Source organism: Ambystoma mexicanum, chromosome 2p (assembly GCF_040938575.1).
Source record: "Ambystoma mexicanum isolate Mex_15411 chromosome 2p, UKY_AmexF1_1, whole genome shotgun sequence".
NCBI classification, from domain to species: domain Eukaryota; kingdom Metazoa; phylum Chordata; class Amphibia; order Caudata; family Ambystomatidae; genus Ambystoma; species Ambystoma mexicanum.
Window position 1 is genome coordinate 377793716 of NC_090923.1, and position 24242 is coordinate 377817957.

Genomic DNA, 24242 nt, shown 5'->3' on the forward strand with positions numbered 1-24242 from the left:
CCATGACCAGAACTGACGGTCCAATTTAATAACTTATTCTGTAAGTATTAATAGGAAGAACAGTGACCCATAATATACGTGCATTGTATGATCCCAATCTCAAACCCATCCCATCTTTAATTCAGAACCATAGTATTGCTAGAACTATCCTTCCGCTGACCTTTCTCTCATCTGTGTTACTAAACCCTAACTTCTTATTGATTTAAGAAAAGTAATTCCCAAACCAAACGGAAACTAGAGTATCACACATGAATGGTTATGAGTGGCTGTGAATGACAGTTTCCTGTATGGCCTTCTCCTTTTTGTAGTCCTTAACATAGTATAAGAAAACCTATCTGTCAGTTTTAAACCCAAATTTCTGTTTTCCATTCTCACGCCTATTTTGCAAAAAACAACTTTTACTAAAACCTCATTTTTTGTGATAGAAGTGAAATTTCAACCTCTAACCGTAGTGCTATCTGTTCCAAACCAACACAACAGTATTCTTTTCTGTGCTGCAATTGTTCTTGTGTTCATTATTTGACTCCTGGTGCATTAAAGACATTATTTAGTGTACTGTCACCCCATTGGTGATGGCTGTTACCTCTTAAAATGTATTGTGATTAAATTCTATATACATAAGTAAATATTTACCTTTGCAAACTAGCCTGATTCTTGGTTCAGTGTGACCAGGGGGGTCCCAGGAGAAGGGTGTGATATGAGTGGTATAGCGTTCAGAATATTGAATTTATAAATAAAATAAATAAGGGTTTCATTTGTGCACTACATGCTGGGCGTGACTTGGGTGTGTGCCAGATTGAAATCACTTACAATGCTAAACTCTTTGGAGGTCTTTTGTAGTACATTTGGCAATCAAAAATGTTTCACTTTTAAGTGAACAAACCCGCTGTTGCACGTTCACAATGTTATGCCGTATTGTGGCTATCATGCTGCAGGCATGGTAATTACTGGTATCCAGCAGCAAATATGAAGGGGGTGTATTACATATGCCTGTTGGTAAGTTCAATTATACATCCAAATGCTGGCAGGCTCATGGGTGTACAAAGCCAACAACCAGGGGTGCTGAGTACGCTTGTGCTCCGGGGCCCGGGCACCTGCCGGCAGAATGAAGTCGGGGCTGAGCCCCCTCCCTGGGCCATAGAGAAGAGACGCAGTATGGATGGCCCTTTGTTCCTCTCTGTGTCTCTCTCTGGCCGGGTAGAAGCCGGGTAAAAAACGATTTTTAGAAATTGTGAGACAGATGCAAAGCAAGAGGCTCTTGTTTGTATCTGTCCCTCAATGTCTAAAAATAGTTTTGGGTTGGATATACTTCTATCTTGGTGCACAGATGTAGAGGTACATCCAACCCAAAACGATTTTTAGAAATGGAGGCACAGATGCAACGCAAGATGCATTTGTACATCTGTGCACCCCTTTTACATTGCATCTATGCCTCCATCCGTTTTGTGTTGGGTGTACTTCTACATGGGTGCACAGATGTAGAGGTACACCCAACCCAAAACGATTTTTTGAAATTGAGGGACAGATTTTCTAAAAATCTTTTTGGGTTGGGTGTACTTCTACATCTCTGCATCCCACACAGATGTAGAGGTACACTCAACCCAAAATGATTTTTAGAAATGGAGGCACAGATGCAAAGCAAGAGGCTCTTGCTTTGCACCTGTCCCTCAATTTCAAACAATTGTGGTGAAATAACAATGTCTTAACCAAGTGTGCCTTCAATTGGTATGTCATTTCATCTGCCTCTTGCACTGAATTCCTGTTAAAAGCAAACATTTGTACTGCCTCCTAGGAACAGATAGCATGCATACATTTTGGTGAATAGAGTTTAATTTTAGGATGTTAAAGAACTAATGTGATGACACAAAAGATGAGGAATTTGTTTAATCTTTTGATTGAAATGAGGTGAATGTGCGAGTGAAAAAGGAAGTGAGTATTGGGTTGCACATGCATGTGGGCATAGTAAATAACACAAATGTGGAGCATGTTCTACTGAAAATATTGGGCATAGATGTCAAATCCTGGGCATATGGTATGCAAGAGAGGGATATGGTGTGAAATAGAGGGGCATTGGGATGTACACGATAGAGGAGGGGCCAGTAATCGTGAAAACTAGTATTAGATTTGCAAAACTCATTTCAGTTAGGGTTTTGGGAATGGCCCTCTTACTAGTTGTGATGAATGTTTTATTGAACAAGGTGTATTCTGTTTATCAAGCGTGGAATATGATGTCTGATTATTGATACACTTTTATGATCCCAAATAGATAGAGTGCAAGTGTAGCTGGGTTTATGCAGTAAGTATGTGTGGGTTGACTGCAGGAGAAGCAAACCTTGACAAAGCCAACAGTTTTCTTTTGTGTAGGCACTGGAGAGGCATTTGCTAGGCCCTTTGGTACTTGCTCTATTTGCCAGCTGTCTCCAAATTATGACCAAGTAGCAGAGTTCAATCATTGGCTGTGTTGTCAGGAAATGCTCAGGTACTCTAATATTGCAAGCATTTCTATTCTATTCCATTACAACTCACTGATAGTCCAGCTACCATTATCATCACTCTATGATACTATGATGCTGTCCCATGCCACCCACTCCTTGTGTTATGGAGGGACCCTCCCTACACTGCTCCAAGACCTCCATCATGAAGTGGGTGGTGGGACCCAACCCCTTGAGGTACCCTCACACATGCACCAGGGTCCTGACAGGGGACTTCAGTACAGGGCATACCAGTTTTTGGACACACCTTAAGAAATTGGTGGTTCCTGAGTGAACAACCCTCTTAATAGCTTTATGAGAGTCTACAGATGCCCACACTGCCCTTAGAAGTAGTCCTTTTAGAGTAGAGTACAGTGTTTTAAATCTCCATCAGTGTGACTGTAGTGGACAGCACTTGGTGCCCTCTTTGGCGTATCCGAGCACTGTATAAACATTAGATCAACCAAGAAGCACCCTTTAACTATGAGTTTATTTGCTCCTCAAAATTCGCACTTCCCACTAGCTATTATCTAATGGTAATTTGCTACTGCTGAGTAAGAAATTGTGTGGGGTTATGTGTGGGGCGAGTGGCTTTTTATGCCTGGCTAGTAACTTGCAACTTGCAACTTGAAGTTCTTTCCCCTGGTCTATTAATACAGTAATCTTCATCCGGGTGAGGGAAAGCCATTTTTTTACCCTATGCAGATGGTAAATATACATTAGTTTTCAGGTCGACTCCTTCCCATAGAAAAACTTTATGCACAAACTATCTGTAGGTGGAGCATTGTTCCATTTAGCTATCTTGCTTATTTTCCTCTGGGACCAATATATTTACCTAACTTCATTAGAGAGCTTTGAAATGATATTGTATTGTATTGTATTTTGCTTTATAAAGCCTGAAACCAAGGCTCGAAGACATTGGGGCGCTGAGGAGCAGGACTGCTGAAGACCCCCTAACCGACAGATTTAAACATTAAGGAATGTCTTTAAGGCCTTACGAAAATGGAGGTGGTCAGACAGCTCTCGAAGTTCAAGTCGGAGAGCATACCACATCTTCACAGTCAAAACACGATGGCATGGTTGGTCGTATTGAAAGCCGTGCAGAGGTCAAGTACAATGAAAACTCTGATCTCACCGCGGTACTGGAGCATTTCCATGACATCAACAACAGAAATCATCACAGATTCCATACATCTAAGAAGTCTAAAGCCTGCCTAGAGAGTTTGACTCACAGTAACATGAAAGTTGTGGGGTAACAATGGATTCCATAAGCTTAATCAAGTTTTAAACAAGCACTCAGTTAGAAATAGGGGACTGTTTCAAAGAAATCCGCCAATTTTTGGAGTCCTAAAAGCATTACACTTACATGCAGTGTACCCCAACTGGCAATGCCAGAGCTGCCTGTCGAGGGATGTTGAAACTTCTTTACTTGTTTTCCCTTGAATTGGGAACTACTTTTTGTTGTTACTGGTGGTACTCCACCTTGCAGCTGTACCTTCTGTTTAGCAAACATCTCCTTCTCCCATCCTAGTTGTGTTGCTCTGCCTTTTGAGGGCTACTACAACCTGGATGATTATAGATGGGTGTAGTAGGGGCAGTGATGGCTTACTGGAATGCAACTGGAAGGCTTAAGCCTACTTCTTACTTGACTTTAGTATATGCAGTGCATGCTAACCAATGTTTCCACCCACCCCCCCCTTGCACCAAGTTGGCGACTACGTGCAAATTCTGTCATAACTGCCGGTGATGTCACTTCCTATATTTGGGCACCCCCTGGGAAATTCATAAGTCGGCTCCCCTGCCCACAACACCAGTGTGTAAAGCACCCAGTGCAGTCTGAAAGTGCGACTGTTCTGCAGATCTGACTGTCATGTCAGAATCCATTTACTAGAGCTCCTAAAATGTTCTAGAAATCTGGAAACATGTCACCGCCCAAACATCCAAATGGCAAGGAGAGGTACAGAGCTGTAAAAAAAATATTTTATTTTATTTATAAGAAAAGAAAAAAAGAAGAGTCAGAATGATTTACCTAGAAAGCATAGGAAAGCAAAGCGCACTGATCCGCCCATTGTGAGTGCTTCCACAGCCATTCATGCACACAAAGCAAAGCATATGCATACACGCAGGAGTCATTAAAATAAACAGTGCAAATGTTCAATTCATGGTGAAAGAGATCAGCAGGGTGAAAAGTAAAGAGTATGGGCCTGATTCATGGAATTCTTTTGCACGGCGCACTGCCAACAAACTGCCGGATTCATGGAACAGTGCAAAGTAAATAAAGTGTCTTTTTGCTGGGCAAAGTCACTTTGCCCAGCAAAAATACACTTCGCACTGCTTCATGAATCAGGGTGGAGCAGTGCAAAGTGATTTTCTGCAGTGCAAAGTGAGTTTGCACGGCAAAAAGACACTTTGCACAGTTCCAAGAATCAGGGTTTGTGTGGGCAGTGCAAACTCACTTTTCAGCAGTGCAAGCTCATTTTGCACCGTGCAAGAAATACCATGAAGCGGGCCCTATGTGTCTAGCCTCAAGAATTGCAAATGTTGCGCTCTATAGAAACCCCTTGAGAATGTGTGTCATACCCAAGTTGCATCGCACAATAACTCGGCTAAAGCTTTTATATTAGCGGAATGAACAGTGTTGCAATGTAGTGCATTGTTCCTTATACGAGTGCCGGTGTTTAGCTTGTGTTTATTTTTAAAGGTTTACAGTCCCCTGGTGTTTAAACACACAAACATTAAGGCCATCACGCGTAATCTTTTCCCTTTGTAGCCACAGTCAATAAGTTGTAACACTTTTTATAAACGCACACTATTGATGAATGATTGCCTTCCGGCTGCTGGCTGATGTGTGTTACATGTCTCCCCTGTTGGGAGGCATGGTATCGCCCAAGCGTGTTGCAGTGGTCACGTGGGGAACGTGACCACTGCAATAGTAGACGAGCCTCTTCCGGCTCGTCGGTCGAGACCCAACTGACTCCGCGTGTGTGTGTCTTTGGGGGCACCATGCGGGTGCCCCACCACGTGTGCTGGGCCCAAGGATGGGGCCCAGCTCAAGGACGGTGACCCTGCCGGGCAACGCCGTCCGGACGGTGCCCCTGCCGGGCAACGCCGTCCCTGTGTGTCGCCCTGTGAGTCGGGCCAGGATGGCGACCCCGGCCTGGGTGCCCCCATAGCCGGGGCCGCGGTAAGCCGGTTGCCATCCGGCCCATGTGTGGAGCACCGGTGTCCTCGGAGCCGGTGGGATGGACCCCCACCCCTTGTGCTTGCAGCGTGAGCGCTGCCTGTGCGTGCCTGGTCGGCGGTCACCCGACCCAAGCATGGGGCTGCCCAGTGGACCGGAGCAGCCCCCAACAATGGCGACGAGGCGAGGGGCCCCGCATGCCCCGAAGAAGATATGGTGCGGGCCCATCTCCATCTGGGCCCGCGATGTGGAGGAGCAGAGGCTGTTTTCCCCCGTATCCCCGTGGGGGAGAGAAGTTTCTGCGGCGTCGGCCACAGAGGAGGTGCTACCCCTCCCCCACCCACAAGCCGCGGAGGGGAGGAGTGGCAAATATAGGGAACTGGCCCCGTGTGCCCGGAGGATGTCGTGGTGTGGCAGGCCTGTCTATACCTGGGCCCGCCGAGAAGAAGTGCCGTGGCAGGCCCACCTCCAACTGGGCCTGCGAAGTGCACATGGGGGGCGGGCTGCCTGCCTGTCCCCTGAGGGAGATGGAGGAGGTCCGCGGCATCGGCCACGTGGGTGGCTGCGCCCCTCCCCGCCTTGGATGCAGAATCTGCCGCGCCAAGGGGGGGAGAATGAGATGGGCGGCGTCGGCCACGGGAGGAAGGCAATCGGCCCCCACCACCATCAGGAGGGCAGAAGCCGTCCCCCACTTTCCCGTGGGGACTGGAATGCCCGCGGCATCGGCCGCGAGGAGGAGCCGAGCTGCCCCTCCCCCACCTACTGGGTGCGGCGATGGGCGACCAGGAAAAAAAAAATGAGGCGGGCCCAACACCAACTGGGCCCGCGAGGACAAGGATGCCATCCCCCCCCCAGCTACCCGTGGGGAGGGAAAGTGCTCGCAGCATCGGCCGCCGTGAGGGTGAGCAGCGTCGGCCGCACTGTGTGGGAGGCGGTGGCCGCATGAGGTGCCACCTTTTCCATCTGAAAGGGGGGGCTGCCTCGCAGCCTCGGCCGCAATGAACAGAAGGCGGGCCCAAGCCCGCGATCTACAAGAAAAGCCCGCGGCAGTGCCCCCCAAGAACATGGGCCTGCCGCGAGAAAAAAAAAAAAAGAGAAACGAAGATGCAGGCCCGAATCCAACGGGGCCTGCAAGGGGGAGGCGCTGCCCTTTCCCCGCCCGCAAGTCAAGAGAGTGAAGAGCGGCAAGAGGACCGCCAAAGGAAACCCGGCGGCCGCCAGACAAAGGAAAAGGGGTGTGGCATCCCAACGCCTGGGCCCGGCGGTGACCCATGCAAGTCGCGTGGTGCCCGAAGTGTGAGGAGGAGGGGCGAGGCCGGAGAACACCTGGGCCTGCCAGGGTGAAACTATCCATGGGCAGTAGGGCAGATATGGAGGGAGCTACATGTCCCCAAGCAATGCAGGGGTGCAACAGATGGGCTTCAGCGTTTGGTAGTGGTCGGGTGCCCATCCGGGCCCTACAGCTGAGGCACCTTGCGATTGGTTTTGTTCATGCTGTCTGCCTGTGAGAGAGAGGAAGTGGGACATAAGGGGCCTGCTGCCAGGGTGCCAGTAGCCCATCACAGGCGCCCTCCAGACAGTGGACTTGGCCGATGTGGCCCCTGGGCCTCCCCAGGAGCGGCTTTGCCGGCCCCTGAGTGGTGAACTGAACTGTCCTGAGGAGCTGCCAACGTATGATGTCGGACTGGTCTCCTGCAGACCTGCAATTGCTTAATATGGACTCAGTGGCCATCTCCATGAAGACTGGGACCCTGCAGACCCTGGACTTGCTTAAAATGGCCCATTCAAGTGGCGATGTGAAGCTGTGATCCTGCATATTGTGGCCATGCTTTAAATGGTGCCACGGGGGTCAACAATGGCGGCATTCAGTAACAGTGAAACCACTCACCCAGGTTAATAAAGGGTGTATTAGTAGAGTGGTTGTAGTGGTAGTAGTGGTGGTTATGTTGGGGCGTTGGGGTTTTTGTTTCATTGCAATGAAAAAGGAGGAGTGTTACATGTCTCCCCTGTTGGGAGGCATGGTATCGCCCAAGCGTGTTGCAGTGGTCACGTGGGGAACCACGTGACTAAGTTAATAAAGTAGACGAGCCTCTTCCGGCTCGTCAGTCGAGACCCAACTGACTCCGCGTGTGTGTCTTTGGGGGCACCATGCGGGTGCCCCACCACGTGTGCTGGGCCCAAGGATGGGGCCCAGCTCCAGGACGGTGCCCCTGCCGGGCAACGCCGTCCGGACGGTGCCCCTGCCGGGCAACGCCGTCCCTGTGTGTCGCCCTGGCCCTGTGAGTCGGGCCAGGATGGCGACCCCGGCCTGGGTGCCCCCAGAGCCGGGGCCGCGGTAAGCCGGTTGCCATCCGGCCCACGTGTGGAGCTCCGGTGTCCTCGGAGCCGGTGGGATGGACCCCACCCATTGTGCTTGCAGCGTGAGCGCTGCCAGTGCGTGCCTGGTCGGCGGTCACCCGACCCAAGCATGGGGCTGCCCGGTGGACCGGAGCAGCCCCCAACAATGTGCACCCCAGGCGCCACCGTGCGGCCTTGCCACCCCTCCCGGATGATCCTTACCCTTCCCAGCTTTTTACATTTTTGGAGACGCCACTGTGTTGTGCTGCTTCATCTGCAAGGGGCTGCGGCTCCACACCCCACCGCTCAGGCCATAGGAATGGAAGAGGGGATCCATGCGCAGCACCACATCCCCTCTGCGTGGTGGGGCATCTTTCCCTGGCCCCACGGATCACACACTCGCTTTCGTCTTCACTTCAAAAATGCCCTTAGCAACTCAGCTGTGTGTCCCCTGGTGCTAAGAGCAATGATAACCCGCCCCCCGTTTCCCCCCCGGCCTTTACCAGAGGGTGCCATTCCTTGACCTTACTAGAGGGCAACACCGCTACACTCTGGCCTTTTTACTTGGTCCAGGAACGGGGGCCAGGAACGGTTACCCCTGTATCGGCCCTCCGAAGGCAGCGATCGCACAGCATATTCTAAACGCCAGTCTTATTTCAAACTGTTTCAGCTTTGGAAGCTGCGAAACATTAACATTATTTTTATTCAAATACAATATGCAGATCTTGACTGATGAAACTAATGAAACTCATTTTCGCATTTTTGTTGAGCAGAACGAAAAGGGTCCTGTGTAAACACTGAGGCAGTTATTAGATGGAAAATTACATAATTGAGTGCTTGGGCTTTTTCTTTGTTTATTACCAAGTTCTACCACGGATGTGTTTCAGCTAGTCCTGTACGTGTGTTATTGTCTAATTATTGCAATATCGTGTACGCTCATATCCTTATATGGTTATGTCAGCCCACCCCACCCCAAAAATAAACCCTTGTTTTCAAAATGTATTTCTATGCACGTTTTGACAAAGGAAGCGACTACGCAGAACGTCTCTATTTTCGCCCTTTTGTTGGCTGCAGATGTATGCTGGTCTCCTCCTATCATGAAACCCCTCCTCGTATGAAAGCGTATCCACATTCGAGGGCTTTAAGAGGGGGCGCATGTGTGCAACGCTCAACCTGAGCTTGCCATCGTGCCATAATTGCCCGCCCGACCCCCTAGAGAAGTCCCCTTAGGTGCTTCGGGTTGCAGCTGCCTCATAAAAGCACCATATGCGCTGCACTCCTCTGTGCGCCGTAGTCGTGTTAACGAGGTTACCACAGGGACATCAATACGTTCATTTCGTTTGATCAAGAGACGCCATTGCGAATGGTCTCTCTGCAGCGCATAGAACGCCCTGCTTGTGCCGTGACATTATGCACGCAAGGTGCGCATGCATTCTTTTACCTGTGAGCCAATCAACTCAAACGTTTGGATTTGTAAAATCGTTCTGTAAAATCCTGCATTCACATGTACTTAGGGCGACCAGATTTAAAAAGTAAAAAACAACTAACATAAAAGTAGGACTAACCGTTGAAAGTGGCTGTCAAGGCACCACACTTCAGTAGCATTTGGAGGAGAAGGGGATTTGAGGGTTACTTTTCAAAGAAACATATATTATAATGAATGTATGGCAAACTAACACCATCCTAAGTTGTCAAATGCAGTATTTCTTATGTGCGAGATTGTGAATTCCTGCCTGCCAACCATGAAGACCTACTAACAAAAAAACGGGACCACTGCAGTTTCCAATGGGAGCACAATCTTGAGAAAGGGAGACAGAGCACTACATTCCGAGACCATCCCTGCAAAACCGGGGCGTCTGGTCACCCTACATGTTACTGCTTGTGATCTGTGACCCAGTGAGGCCTCTGCTGTGTGTCTTTTGTTCATAATGTTCCTGTCCTAAAGTACTCGAGGTGACCTGTTCCACGAATGTCTTGCACACACGTGGACTTGTTTGCATGCTAGCCGCCACGCGGGTCTATTGGTTCATACCAGTTTGAAGCACTTTGAGCTGTGAATAGGTCTATTTGAGTGAAGGTTAAGCATGTAGAAAGCACAAGATTTCTGCTCAAAGTCTTAATGACTCAAGAGCTCCATCTAGCAGCACGCATGCAGCGTGAACGCTCTGCAAAGGAATATCCGAGTGGGCCGGGTTTGTGACCAGGGGGCCCCTCCTTCCATTGGGTGCGGCTCTGGGAGTACCCTAAAGGAAGTGCTGCCTTTTATCCAGATTTCCCAGATCCCGACCAATTGTCTTTCCAGATCTATAACAATGCACTTGCACCCCTCTATAAAAAAATAGTACAGAGTAAAAGAGAATAGGGTTGCAACTCCCCCGTCTTAGTGCTGTATGACAAATGTGTGATGCCCCATTGGACGCAGTATCTGTGCTAAACCCTTTAATAAGTGTGATGGCGAGTTCGGTATTGCACTTCTAGAGCAGAGCTCTAGCTGATTGCGAGCAGTGAAACGTTGTGTTTAAAATGATGTCCCCATTCTCTGTACTTACTTATTCTAAGAAACAAAACCGTGTTTTTCAATGGGATTGCGGCATTATTCTGTGAATAAGGCCTGCCATTGAACTGATGTGTTTCCTCCTTCTGATCAGATGAAAGTAACCCAGCTACAGCAATACACGTGGCTATAATGCATAGCATGGCCTTATAAATGGCCACTTATCGCCTGTGAACTGCCCTGGATCTAACATGAGTGCATTTGTGTTTCATTTTTAGCTGGATAACCCAGATGAACAAGCAGCGCAAATTCGGCGCGAGTTAGATGGGCGTCTCCAGATGGCGGATCAAATTGCAAGGGTAAGACTCCTTTCAGCTTCCTCATAATTGGCAGCTACTGTATAAACGTGCAATCCCCACAAGGTCACGCAATGTTTAGTAGTTTGCGGCACGTGGTGCTAGGTTGGCAACGCTCAGATGAGACCGGTACACATGGCTCACCTTTTGCAAGCCTGTCCATTCTTGTAGCATGAAGACTCCTCTTGGTGATATATGTGAACTTCGGGCTGCGTCGCAGCTAGACGGGATTGTGAATTGTTAGCATATGCCACACATAGATAGTATTGTGAATGTTGGCAGGTGCCACACTTAGATGGGATTATGAAGATTACCAAATGCCACACTTAGATGGAACTGTGATTGTTAGCATATGCCACACTTAGATGGAATTATGAAGATCACCAAGTGCAACACTTAAAAATGAATTGGGAATGTTAGCAAGTACCACACTTAGAATTGTGAACATTAACCTAAGTCACATCCAGATAGGTTTGTGAAGGTTAGCAAGTACCACACTTGTATGGAATTGTGAACCTTAGCCTGCACCGCATCCGGACAGCACTGTGAAGGTTAGCAGCGGCCACACTCAGATGGAATTATGACGGTTGCCAAGTGCCACACTTGTATGGAATTGTGAACATTAGCCTGCACCGCATCCGGACAGCACTGTGAAGGTTAGCAGCGGCCACACTCAGATGGAATTATGACGGTTGGCAAGTGCCACACTTGGACAGAACTGTGAATGTTAGCATGTTAAATGTCAAATAACCCACCAAAAAAAAGCTCAACCTTTCAGCATACTGATCTCACTCAAAAAACTCACACAACCATCTCTCGCACAAGACACACTCACTTTACCACACTGCAACAACACATAAAATGCACCAACAGCACACGAGGACTGACATCAATCCAATACTCGCACCAAAACTCAGCACCTGGTGTATACTGAGTTGAGGCTGCCAACAGAACACGCCTCCTCTCACTATCCTACTCCCTCTTCACCTCACAAACCCATCCCACCTTCTCGTTTACAGATCCGCCAGAGCGCCTCGGGACCAACTCCGTTGGTGACGGTGCACGGTACAAATACCTTTAACATTTAACATATGTGAAAGTTTCTGTTCAACGCAATTCAGAGGTAGAGTTAGCAAGTCTCCTAGTTCAATGTGTGAGAGCGCTACCCAGTCCTGATTCATTATCTTGGAATTCTGGGATTTGTAGTCCTAAATTTGAACAGGCACAACTACAAGTCCCAGAATGCCAAGGGAAACATGTCTGGGCGGATTTCTCGTGCATGGAGGCGAGAAAACTGAGAGCACTGAAAATAAAATCTCCAAAACAGTAAGACTGTTTTATTGGCCACTACCTTTGAAAAATTAACCATAAATACCGAAAGAGCAATGTAAAATTAGAACGACTGGCACATACAAATTAATTATTTGAGCCTTACAATAAACTTTTAAACTCAATATCTGGTAGCACAGGGTGACGAGGTTTTGAAAATGAAAAACTGGGACCGGTTAGAAACATACAAGTAGGACTAGCAGTCTACGTACATTCAACCCCCTCCCCCACACCTCTGTCACGCCCCCATTCCTTGGCACCCCCTCCACATGGGATCATGCGTTAATATAAATATTTCCAGCACGTCTCATATATATTAACTGCAGGGTTGTACAATTCATACATCACTATAGCGCTTTGAGGAGCTTTTGCTTTGATTGTTGTTACAGGCTTTGCTGCACTTTTTAAACCAGTCTCAGTGGTGAAACCAGTAGATAAATGTGGTTAGGGATGGAAAAAAATGTTGGAGGTTCGAGGTGACCCTGGAGTTTCTGACAATGGTGATGCTAGAAAAGTTCAGCTTGAATTCCCAAAACCGGGACATGTATTTTAATTTTTATAATGTTTTTTATAAGGATTCTAATTCCGGGACGGTCCCGACAAAACCGTGACAAGGGTCACCCTACGGTAGCAACATGTCTCAAAATCCATACACTGACTACTCCCACATGAAAGACACATAGTTCCCCCCGGCAGTGTAACACCACTGGGCAGTAACTATGGTTACCGCTGGGCAGACGAACCTCCATTCTGCCAAAGGTTCAGCGGATCAGAAGCAGTGTCATCAGTGTCATCAGTCGCAGGCATCCCCAGCAAGTAGACACATCCCCTCCATTTCACCACCCGAAGGCTGCCGTGCATTTGCACTGGAATGATGTACTCTGCCCTCTAACTGCACTGGCACTGCAGGCAGTTTTGAATTTTCTTTACTGACAAGGTCAGGGGAGGCACTGCCCAGAAACAGATCAGCGTTTGGTAGGTCCAGTTCCTGCTAGTACCCCTGACGCCCACTCTGGTGTGTGGTGCCCTCTGAGTAGGTGCCTCCAGAGTGGTACATCATACTGCCTTCTAGCAACACGATTTAATTCCAGTGATGTACCGGACCACCAGAAATTAACGCAAACCATGCCGTGGGAAATAGAAGGCTTGTTCACGTTTTATAAATGTTTTTATTACGAAGGGGACCGAATAAAAATCACTCTCGTCCCAACCTGTCCTCTTTGGTAACAGAGCATGCCAACCACTCTGGTGTGTAGAGTATTGTAACTTTTTTAATGCAACAAGGGCCTAAGAAGGATGCAACTCTCGTTAGATGAGTCAGGTGAGGGTGGGGCCTCGCTTGCTAGTGATTAAGGTACATCTTGTTATGCAAAATTAACTGTGAACTTGTTTGCTGAGTTGAAGACCTCCCGAGGGTTGCGGATGCCAAGATTATCCAAAACATGTGTGCTGAGTTCACGGGTGCTGTCGGACCCCTGTCCTTTGTTTGTCTTTTGTTCTTTGTGTGGGCTCTGAGGCCCACAGGCATGTGGCGCGTTACAAAAATTAAAATAAATAAAATAAATAAATGGGGCAGGAACGTGACTTTGTCCCCACGGATCTTCGTGAAAGTTTGGAGGAGCAATCCCATACAGGCTCCTCAGGGAAGATAACTAGGCCATTTTGCAGACATGCATGTCCCCTCCAACCCCCACATATCCTCCTCTGCGAACCACACCAGGAAAGCCCCACTAGTGATAGAAAGTGTCTCAGCGCTCTTGCTGCTTACCTCATTGATGACAAATCCTTCAATAGACTGTTTTTGTTTCCATGAATGCGCCTCTAATTGGCAGCGCTTAATTAATTGCTTCGGGAGAAACAGTGAACAGAAAATGAGTGGCCTCTGCTCTCAAAATCTCAGTTCTGCCTAAGTGTTGATGGCGATTGTTTGATAGGTAAACGTTGTGCAAATTATACATAACAACAGGGTGCATGCCTTTATCGAATGGGGAATGCAAGTGGAACCTTTTTATCCTAAACGCTCTCCAGAGGGTGTGTTTAAGTCTTGAACTATAGTTACAGTGTATGGACATCTCAAACTATCCATTGTAAGGTATGAAATAATCAACCATTCCTGGCTATTGTTGCATTCTGGGGCAGAGAGGATAGCTCAGGGGCAACACGTTTGTTCTGGAAGCAGGACAAGCATAGCAACACAGGTTTGAATCCCGGTGTCATGTATTAAGCGCGCTATAAAATAACAGTTATAATTATAATTCTGGTGCTTGTTCAGGCATTTATAATGTGTACAGGAATGCAACATTACTTGATAAAAATACCAGGATTTACAGAACATTTTCGGAAAATGATCTTACAAATATTTTGTTTACTAAATAAGAGTGTTAATGAAGTAGTTATTTTCAGGTGGGGTTCATCCATAATGGTGACTGGGTGTTGACCTGACACCCATTATGGAGTACTCACTGAAGACTGGTTTAGCAAAAGCAGCAACTACATTTCCCATCCCATTTTGCAGGCCCCCAGCATGTGTGCCCAATGGGCTGTGCATGGCCACTAGTGTTTTACCTCCCCAGCCTTCCATGAAAGCAGGATGTTTAACTGGAGGCCCAAATGTGTGTATGCAACACTACTCCACATCCCATGGACACTGAGGTCTCCTGGGATCAGTGGTCGAAGTGGGCGGGAGCGGTCGGGAGCGGTGCTCCTATGCTTTTTATTTTTAAGCTTCACTGTTCCTATACTTTTATTTTAAAAAGAAAACGTTCTGTATTGGTTTCGTTTTGAAGTAAACGTGTAGGAAAAAGTTGAAGCTTGCACATCAGTACACAGCACTGAACATGCCCATAAACAACAGCTGTGTTTGTTTGGGGGCTTGGATTGTGTGTCTGAGGGAGTGCAGAGATGGGGTTTGTGGGGAGCGGGGGCAGGCCAGCATGGAACATAGTTCCGCTACTTTTTTTGTAGACTTTGACCACTGCCTGGGATGGTGGTTTATAGTGCTTTAGATCCATCGTGCAAGTCAGGGACTCTGCTTGTGTACCATTTCATTTCTGCATGGTGCGTGAGAGCCGCATGCCCTGGAGAGCAGTTTAGAGGTGGCATTACATCCAAAGCTGGAGGAGCAGGTACGATCAAATGGATTTTTGTACGCGTATGAATCAATGTGAAGGTGAATTGCGTGTATCTAGGTATGCTTGTGCATTTAAGGGGTTGTGTCTGTGCTCATGTGTATGAGAGTGGAGTGTGAATGTTGTGTAAGGTTGTAAATCTGTGCTTGCGTGAACGCGAGTGCTGTGTGAATATTCTGTGGGTGCACTGATGAATGGGAGAGAAGTGTGTGGGGTGAATGGCATGTTTTACTGGTAATATGTTAAAAGCCAACATTTGTTTTCTTACAAGGGGCAGTGGAACCACATTGGGGCAGCCAGAATGTAGAGGCATGTCATATTTTCCTGATATTTTGGCAAAGCCAGAATGATTAACATTCTTACATTAAATACTGCCATATATCAGTGCAGCCAGTATGGATGTTTTCCTACAGTGCTTTGGCATGTTTTATGGGCCAAGCCAACATAATCAGTGTTCTTGCGTAGCTACACTGGCCTACATTGGTGCAACATTACAGTGGCATGGCATTACTTACTGGCATATGGGCAAAGCCAATTGGAGCATGTTCTTATGGGGATACAGGCATATAATGGCAGTGCCAGCATGGACATTATGCCTTATTGTATCATTATTGCAAACATAAATGTGTTTTGTTTGGAAATGCTGGTATAGTGTTATGCATCCAACATGGACATTATGGGCACAGCCTACCAGAACATGTTTGTTTGCACTTGCAGAATACTGGCATATATTGTGGGCAAAGGCATCATGAAAATATGTTGGAAAATTCACCTGTGACCCATTGGTTACTTGGGGGCTACTATTTTTTCATATATTACGATCCAAAACTGATTTGGCATGCATATTTATGGGAAATGTCGACACCCCTCCAATCAAAAAATTCCCCACCAGCCACTGGTGATTTAGGTGGGGAAACTGTGCAGTGGTTCGACCATGTTATTAGCTTTGGTAGGCTTTAGAATGCTTATATTGAGTAGATAGTTAACATGTAGACATGTAGATTGCTGCTGTGTGGCTGAAATGAAACATTCACCTCTCCTTTCCAAGCGAGTTAATCCCATGGGGCCTGGTACACATATAGGCAGAACTCCGGAGAGCATGTGCAGCCTGTTGTGATGAATCAAGGTTTTACCTCAACTCACAGACCCCAACAGACCCCGGAATCCCAGTGCGGGCAAAGTGGGATCTGACCATGCCCTTTGGAGTAGGGGCAGCTGTATCACTGGTGCTGCGCTACGAAGTGTAGAGATGCCAGTGGAATCAAGGGGAGCCGGTGACAGCCGCCTGGGACAGCTCGGTCCCTGCGGTTTGTGGCACTGGAGGTGAAGGGCTTCAGCCACCCGCACAGCTGAAGGCCAGCAGAGATGAAATGGCCTAGTCTTGAAGTTCTCATGCAAAGAGCTCTGGCTTTGATTCTCCAATAAGTACCTTCGGCAAATATAATTTAGTGAATGAATAGGTGAAAGAGCTTACTAAACAGAAGAGGAGGACCACAGAGGGCCATAACTACCAACTACCCAGGAGGAGTAAACCTGAAAAACTGGAGGAAAATCTCTTATGCAGTAAGGTTAGCTGGAATACTCAATTGACTTAGCAGATATTCAAATTAACAAATGAACGACCCTGGGAGGTCTAGGATGTAAGCACTGCCTCCTCCAACCAAGAAGCTGAACAAGTTAGCCAATCAGGAGTTGGCTAGTGGAGAGAGCAACTGAATAAAGAGAGACTGGGTTCAGTTGCAAGGTTTATCAGCTTGGGATTGGTTTGCTGCCTCGCTGGTTTGGGGAAAACAGTGGAGAGGAAGCCTGAAGTGGAGTAAGGAAGGCTTCCTTACGGTGGCAACCCTGCTCTCTTGAAGGGGAAACCCGAGGGCACCCAGCTGAATCCGAGCGGGAGGAGAGGAGGCTAGTAACCCTCTGTTCCAGGAACCCAAAGTAGCTGGAAGAAAGGTAGCCCATCCTAGCTTATGTAAGGGACTAAGCAACGTAAGTTCCCCAGTGAAGGAGAGTGGGCAACCAGCATATTTCTAGTGGGAAAGATGTCAGAAAGGATGAGCCTAGTTTGAAGGAGTCACGTAAGAAACTCCTTGACCCATTTATATGCAGGGAGTGGGTTAGGGTAATAATATAATGTAAGGTGTATGGGGAGCTGCGGAGGGTCTCACCCCTGCATATAAATGCATTAACAAATTAGAGCATAGATACCCCAAGAAAAGGAGAAATGAGACCCCAAGGCAGGGTGAGAGAAACAAGACCGCAAGATGGTGTGAGAGATTAAGACCTCAAGGTGTGGTGAGAAGAGTGAGATTCCAAGGTGGGGTGAGCGAAACAAGACCCCAACAGGGGTGACTGAAACAAGACCCGAAGGTGGGATGAGAGGAACAAGACCCCAAGGTGCATTGATTACTGGGAAGTACCTAAGTGGAGAGAGTGCCTGGAGTTTCCTTTGACAACACCCCAAGTGGTTATATAAGGCAGAGGTCCACAGGGGGGAAAGAAGACAAGACACAGCGATACAAGCATGGTAGACCAGAAGAAAGAGTGATAAACTATAGACCAACAAGAAACCACAGAAGAGAAAGATTGACAAGGCATTCAGTGTGTTTGATTGAACTGTGAATCTGGGAGAGGAGTCCCTTTTTGATATAGACACTAGGTTGGGGGTCAGAAACCAGCCACTGTCTTTTGTTTGGACAAGAGCCCTAATTGTACCTTGTGTTGATATGTTTTTTTTGTATAGTGGTTTGGTCAGAACTCAATTTAGCATAGGATTCTGCAAAGAGGACTTTTATTGTTTTTTAAGGCATCTTGACAAGCACCCTTTTTAGGTTTTTCCTTTATTGAGTAAGGCAGAGAATCCTAAACTTAAGGACAGCTTAGAACTTGAGCCTGATTTTAAAAAAGTGTTTTACAATGGCACAACTACATTACAAAATGCTTTGTAAATCAGGCCCCTTGTGGAGTGATAGTGTACTGGTGGGTGACAGGGTAGGAAGGAAAGGAGCAACGTGCAACACATTTTTCAAGGGTTGCAGTCATGCTGGTTGACAGCCAATTGAGTTGAAATAGATTTCAGTGCAGCTGTAACTGATATCTGTTGGTAAAGTGGAGACGTGTGATTTAACTTCATATAGAACAGTTACGGAATGGTGTCTTTGCAAAAAGTAGTGGAGCTGTTAACGATAAAAAATAAAAGTAGTGGAGCACTGCTCCAGACCGTTCCCGCTCACTTTGACAACTGGGGCCTTGTGGTTTATAATAAAGATTAATTTCAGACAGAATGGCACCCTGTCCATTTCCTGATTTTGATCGAAGTACACTGTGTGCACATGTTAGAGTTCTTGCAGTTCTGTAGCAGTGCCTTTGTGAGAGTAGCATCTACTATGCTACAAAACAATATTCCTGTATGTTCCCCTAAACATCTTAAAAACGAATTGCATGCTTAAACTACTTTAAGCTGTTTAAAATCTTTAGCCATACATTACAAAATGTAACAGCTGAAGCAAAAATCAAAAGTAGGCACCCATGTCTAATTTAATGGAATGCATTCTTATTGCTTCAGTTATTATCCTTGGTCACCGGATACATGTTGAGTTGGGCAATGTGGGATGCATTTAAAGGCCCCAAACAGAAATCCCTTTCACATGAATAGCACAATTTTAAACACTGAAACAAAAAACGGCCTGGCATTTGTTTTGGTTTTTCAAGTAAAGTTAAAGAGCCATGTGGAAAGGGGCCTACCTGTCATTACCAATGGACAAGCAGCAGTTTAATTCATAAACAAAGGATAAATCAAAGATCCCTGGCACATGGAAAACCAGATTTTTAAACATTGAAAACAAAAACGGCCTCCACATGTGTGTGCAAATAAAAACGGTTTGAAAAAAATAAAACTGAAAAAGTATCTCTGCTCACAGAAAAATGTTAGGTAAACAAAACATAATTTGTGGGTTGACAAAGAGCAATAGATATTATGTTTCACCCACAAAACTCCAGTGACATTTGAAGAGCCACTTTGTCTTCATGAAAAACATGTCAGCCCAAGGTAGACCCTTTTGCTGGCTGAGGGCAAAACATCACAAGGAAAACTCCCATCCTCAGCCTGGATGTCACATCTGACCAACCACAATAAAATCTCCTGCTGAAGGTGTCAAAAGTCCAGTGTTCCCCAAACTTGCTGTCTCTGAATGCAAATATTGCAGGACACGTTCCCCTTGGCTGGAACATGACTAAAAGGTCTGAAGACTAGCAGCTGCAACTTCAAAGAGCAAACAACTAACTTCAGAGAGACTCATAAAAATCCTCTGGTCACAGGTTGGCCAAGGGACACAGATGGCTATGCTAGATGAAGCAGATCACCCATTTTCTGAACATACAGATGTACAATTAATTTAAAAGGACTACTATAACTTATGCCTTTTTCTCAGCCATCATAAGGCAGATGGATTTCATCTATGTACCATTTTTTATGTAATTTCCAGGATGATTTTGGGGATATAAAATGCATCTACCTGTGACTCTGAGAATTGTTATGGCCAGTTAGACTAGGTTTCTGGCTGATCTGAACATGTTCCAATTATGAGATTTGGTGAGCGGGTGGAAAAAGAAATTAGGGATATGCTTAATAATTTACATATTCATAACTGTTGTGCTTTTTATGGAAATGGCAGAAATGTGCCACATGGCCATGCTACATCATACGGATTTGGTGGTCTGTTTATCTAATTCTCCATGATTAGCGAAATCAGAAAATATGTTTACTATGGAAGTTGCTAGTAAAATTATGAAGTTGTGATACATAACTAGTTTTTGCCAAAAAGTTGCAAGTAGAACAAAGGGGTGATTACAAATGGGAGTTGCCATATGGTGCTTTGGACCCCTAAACTAACGCTGACTTGGAGGCTGGGTTAGAGAGGAGAGAGAAGGGTACCTGTCCAATCCTAGTGGCAGGGATTATTGCAGGGTACTTCCCCAAGATTATAAAATTGGTGGTGCCATTACTGCCATATACGGGGGGCAGCACTAGGACAGAGAGAAAAAGGAGAAAGACAGGAGGACAGAGAGAAGAAACAGACCATCAGGAAGGATGCTGAAACTTAACATCCGACAGCTGTAAGGAGACACCAGAGGAGATTGCTGAGAGTGCATTGTTAAGGATTTCAATCAGGCAACACGCACACCTTGGTCTCGGCCTAGTATGTAGCGCCTAACTGAGGTGTTTTTCTCCTTATTTATGTGGATTCAATTTTGGGATGATACACCACTCATATCACACCCCCTTTTCAAATACCCCGGGTCACAATGGACCATGAACCAATATTTATTTTTTAATTTAAAATTCAAAAGAAATCATACACTTTTTAATATGGGGTAGCAATCACCAACGGGGAAATAGTTACACTGACAATGTGAGCAATGCACTGGGTTTGAGTTTTTATTGGAGCATATACACAGCTCAGCAGAATAGGAGTGCCTTTTGATTTAGGACATTAGCACCCAAGTTAGAATTTCACCCTGCAATATTCCCTCAACCCACAAATAATCAATTCTGAGTGGATACAAAGAAGCAGCAGGTACTCAGGAATAAGAAACTGAAACAGAATCTAAATCTGACCTTCCCTCCCCAAATAAGAGAGAAACAGTTTTTAAACCCCTTGCAGCGTTGTGGAATGACACTTGGAAATGGATAAATCAATAATGAATGTGTGTTAAAAACCTTGAAGCAAAAACAATTCACACAAAGAATTGATTACCAACAGCATGCAGTTCAGAAATGAGTGGAAAGTTTAAAACAGATTGCAATCAAATAAAATGTTTAAAATTTACACTTCTGCAATTTCCGCCTAAAATTACCCAAACAGTTTTTAATAAAACGGGTGAAATACACTGATTTGGAGTGTGTTTATATTGGGGAATAGTACAAAGTGGAATTGAATTTAAGTCTCTAGCTGGTAAATTGAAAGAGTTATACAATATAGAAGGAGGCACGCTTTGAGTAAAATGAAGGGTGAAATTGGAAAGGAAATCAGTTTGTGAAAAGAACAGTTTCACTTTAACTAGATTTTAGGACTAAGAAAAGAGGAACACCACCCATAAATTCTCTAAGTTACGCTGCAGATGTAACCCTTTACGCACTGTACCCCTTTTCTTTAAGGAAAATTACTTTATTTAATCAAAATATCGCTACTGACATATGGTCTATGCAAGACAGAAATGAAGAGAAAAGTAGCGCTGATGCTTGGAGATTAATGACAAAATGCACAGAGAATTCTGACAGTTGGACAAATTATCTGGATAAGGATAGGATTACTTATAGAGTGGGATGAGGACAATGCAAGACGAGGGATACAAGGTATTTCTTTGGGGTGATGAAATACTCACAATCCACTTTTTAGTTTTGGGCTTTTTGGACAGTCAACCTGGTCTGGTCACCCCACGCAAGGCATCTGGCAAACAGCTGTGCGGTTCTGGTCACCGGCTGGCAAGGACTGGATGGGGAGTTCTAGTCACTGGATACTAAAGGTCATCAGGGTAGCAGGATTGCAGCAGCATGCAGTCAGTAGCAGCAAGCCAGGTTGGATCAGGATGTCAAAAGGTACCACAGCTTTCCCCTTGTAAATGGGAGATTTGGTGTTTTTTTTAGATTTGAGGCCTTGCTGGGAATGGGACCAGCAATGCTTGGGGTTTGCAGTTGAACCTGGAGTAGAATCAGCAATGCTTTGGCCTTGGAGTTGGAGTCTGGATCTGGAAGATGACAGGAACAGGAACACAGCGCAGGAAATCAGGAAGAGTCTCTGTCTAGAGTCTTGTCAGGGACCCTTATTTATAATGATAATGACATCATCAAAGTATAGGCTGGGCAGGGATAATTAAGCACGCCTCTTAACTACTTGCATTGGGTAGGGGTGCTAGTCTCCGCCTTGCTCTCAAATGGTTGTATTTCCAAGGGAATGATGTCAGATTTATGAGGTGAGTTTTACAATGTCCAAAAACTCCCACAATTACTTTACTTAAAATCTGATTTTTCCAAAAATATATATTTATACAATTGCAATCTCTTAGGAAATTATATACACCAGTTACATATTACGAGCAGCACATATCAGTCCAATCCTCCAGTCTGTGGGACCTTTTTTCACCCTTCTGATACATTTTGGTAATTTTGAGCATGAAAGATTTGGCCTAAAATTCCATAACTTTATGCACAGATGCGAATAATCCCAAGGGATGTATGTACAAAAATGTATGTTTGCAACATTGATACTTTTCGATTTATCCTCAATACTTTGCCCTTTCTGTCTCCAAGATGTCAGTGAATTCTACCATGTCTCAAAAGAACGCACAAAAAAATCACTTTTAAGCTGCAACATTTTTACAATTTTTCAGTCTTGCTGCAGAGATAGAAGTCTTTAAAGTTTATTCCTGAAATATTCTTTGGGAACAAATGGCAGTCGCTTTGTCCCTGGGTCTTTCCTTTAACTGCTGCCAACTGTCATTTCCTTCAGAGCATGGTGGGGGTTTCTCCATTAATTGAAGTTTTATTGCCCCTTCACACTTCAGACTTCCTTCCCTGGGAGCTTCATTGTCAGGGTCCCAGCAGAGGCGAAAGTCTGTTCAACCCTGTAATTATCAGGGGTTTGTCAGTATCTGCTGAGAGAGAGCCCTCCTTTTGGTGCCACCCCTCCAAGCAGAAAACCTGTTTTTCAACTTGCAACTCCAGCCACCATAGTTGTAACCTTTATTTTTTTATCTTAGATCCAGAATTAAAACAAGCCTGTTGCATTACATAACCAATGTTATGTAGTCTCACCAGCAACAAACCCCTTCATATTGCTAAAGACTGCCAGGCTTTCATTCACCAGTGTACTGTTCCAACACAGGGGCATTTGTTTTTCATTAGTTTGCAAAGGCCCATTTTTTTATATGTGGTGCAGCTGGCCTTACTTCTTAAATTCAACTTTCAGTCTACCGCAGATTCACACACTGCCTTGCAGCTATAGTTATTCTCTTGAATGCTGGGGTTGGTCTGCAGCACAGATACATTGAAACAGATATGGCTCAGCTAGTTAGAGTCTCTCTATGAATAGCTGAGTTTTGGATACGTTTGCAAAGAAAATGACTGTGTTTCCCATGTAAGGAAAAGTACAATTCCTGGTTGATTTTTTTTTTTAGTGTGGGTTTGACAGGACCTATCAATTCAGAATCATGCCTTCAGAATCATTGCTGAGGCACAGTGCGACACACAGGGCTTGGTAGGGTTTATTAATCACAGTGGCTTTGAGGAACAGAGGGAATTAGCGTCACAGCAGCACTTTTATAATGGTGAAAAAAGGTTTCTTTTCATTGGAGATTTTGGCTTTTGCAGCAGAGCAATGCTGCTTTTTCCACTTTCTTCCTTTTGTTTATGCCAGAACCCACTGGCAATCTATTTCAATGGGCCCCCTTGTTCCATCCTGCCCGATGTGTGCTTTGGCAGGACGGTGCAGCCATTTTTGGTTGTTGCTGCAAAATGCAGCTTTGAGCCATGGCGCTCACAGGAGCCAGCACAGCCATTTGGCTGTTTCTGCGCGAATGCAGCTTTGTGATGTGGGGAAATGCTGTTGAGTGGGTCAATATATCCAACAGCATCTGGGTGGAGCTGTCTATCTCTAGGAAGGCCTCAAAGCTGACTGGGTCCTTTGGTGGAGAGTGGAAGGCCATCTTTGAGAGTGGAGTGATCATACCCCTGCCCTATCTTTCCAGAGTGTCCTGAGATGCAGCTGGCTTTCCTGAGCCTTAAACAGAGACTTGCCATGTAAGTAGAACGTAGCCCTGGGAATCCAAAAGTGGGGGAGTCTGCTTGCCTTGAATCCTTTCCCTTTATAGTGGGTGGGGGGGGACAGAACTGGGCGGGGGGCAGAACTGTGTAGATCCTTAACCCATGTAACCAAAAATATTAATTTAAGT

The 24242-nt window shown here is 45.8% G+C and overlaps 1 protein-coding gene across 24 annotated transcripts in view; it reads left to right on the plus strand.

The window, feature by feature from the left end:
• The window catches only part of CADPS (calcium dependent secretion activator), a 2044505-nt gene that overhangs the window by 708185 nt on the left and 1312078 nt on the right, over nucleotides 1-24242 (plus strand). For all 24 annotated transcript variants that reach the window (XM_069643727.1, XM_069643719.1, XM_069643721.1 and 21 more), the window contains exon 4: nucleotides 10762-10842. In XM_069643727.1, coding sequence (XP_069499828.1) covers nucleotides 10762-10842 — 81 coding nt within the window. The remainder of the gene's footprint in view (nucleotides 1-10761; nucleotides 10843-24242) is intronic.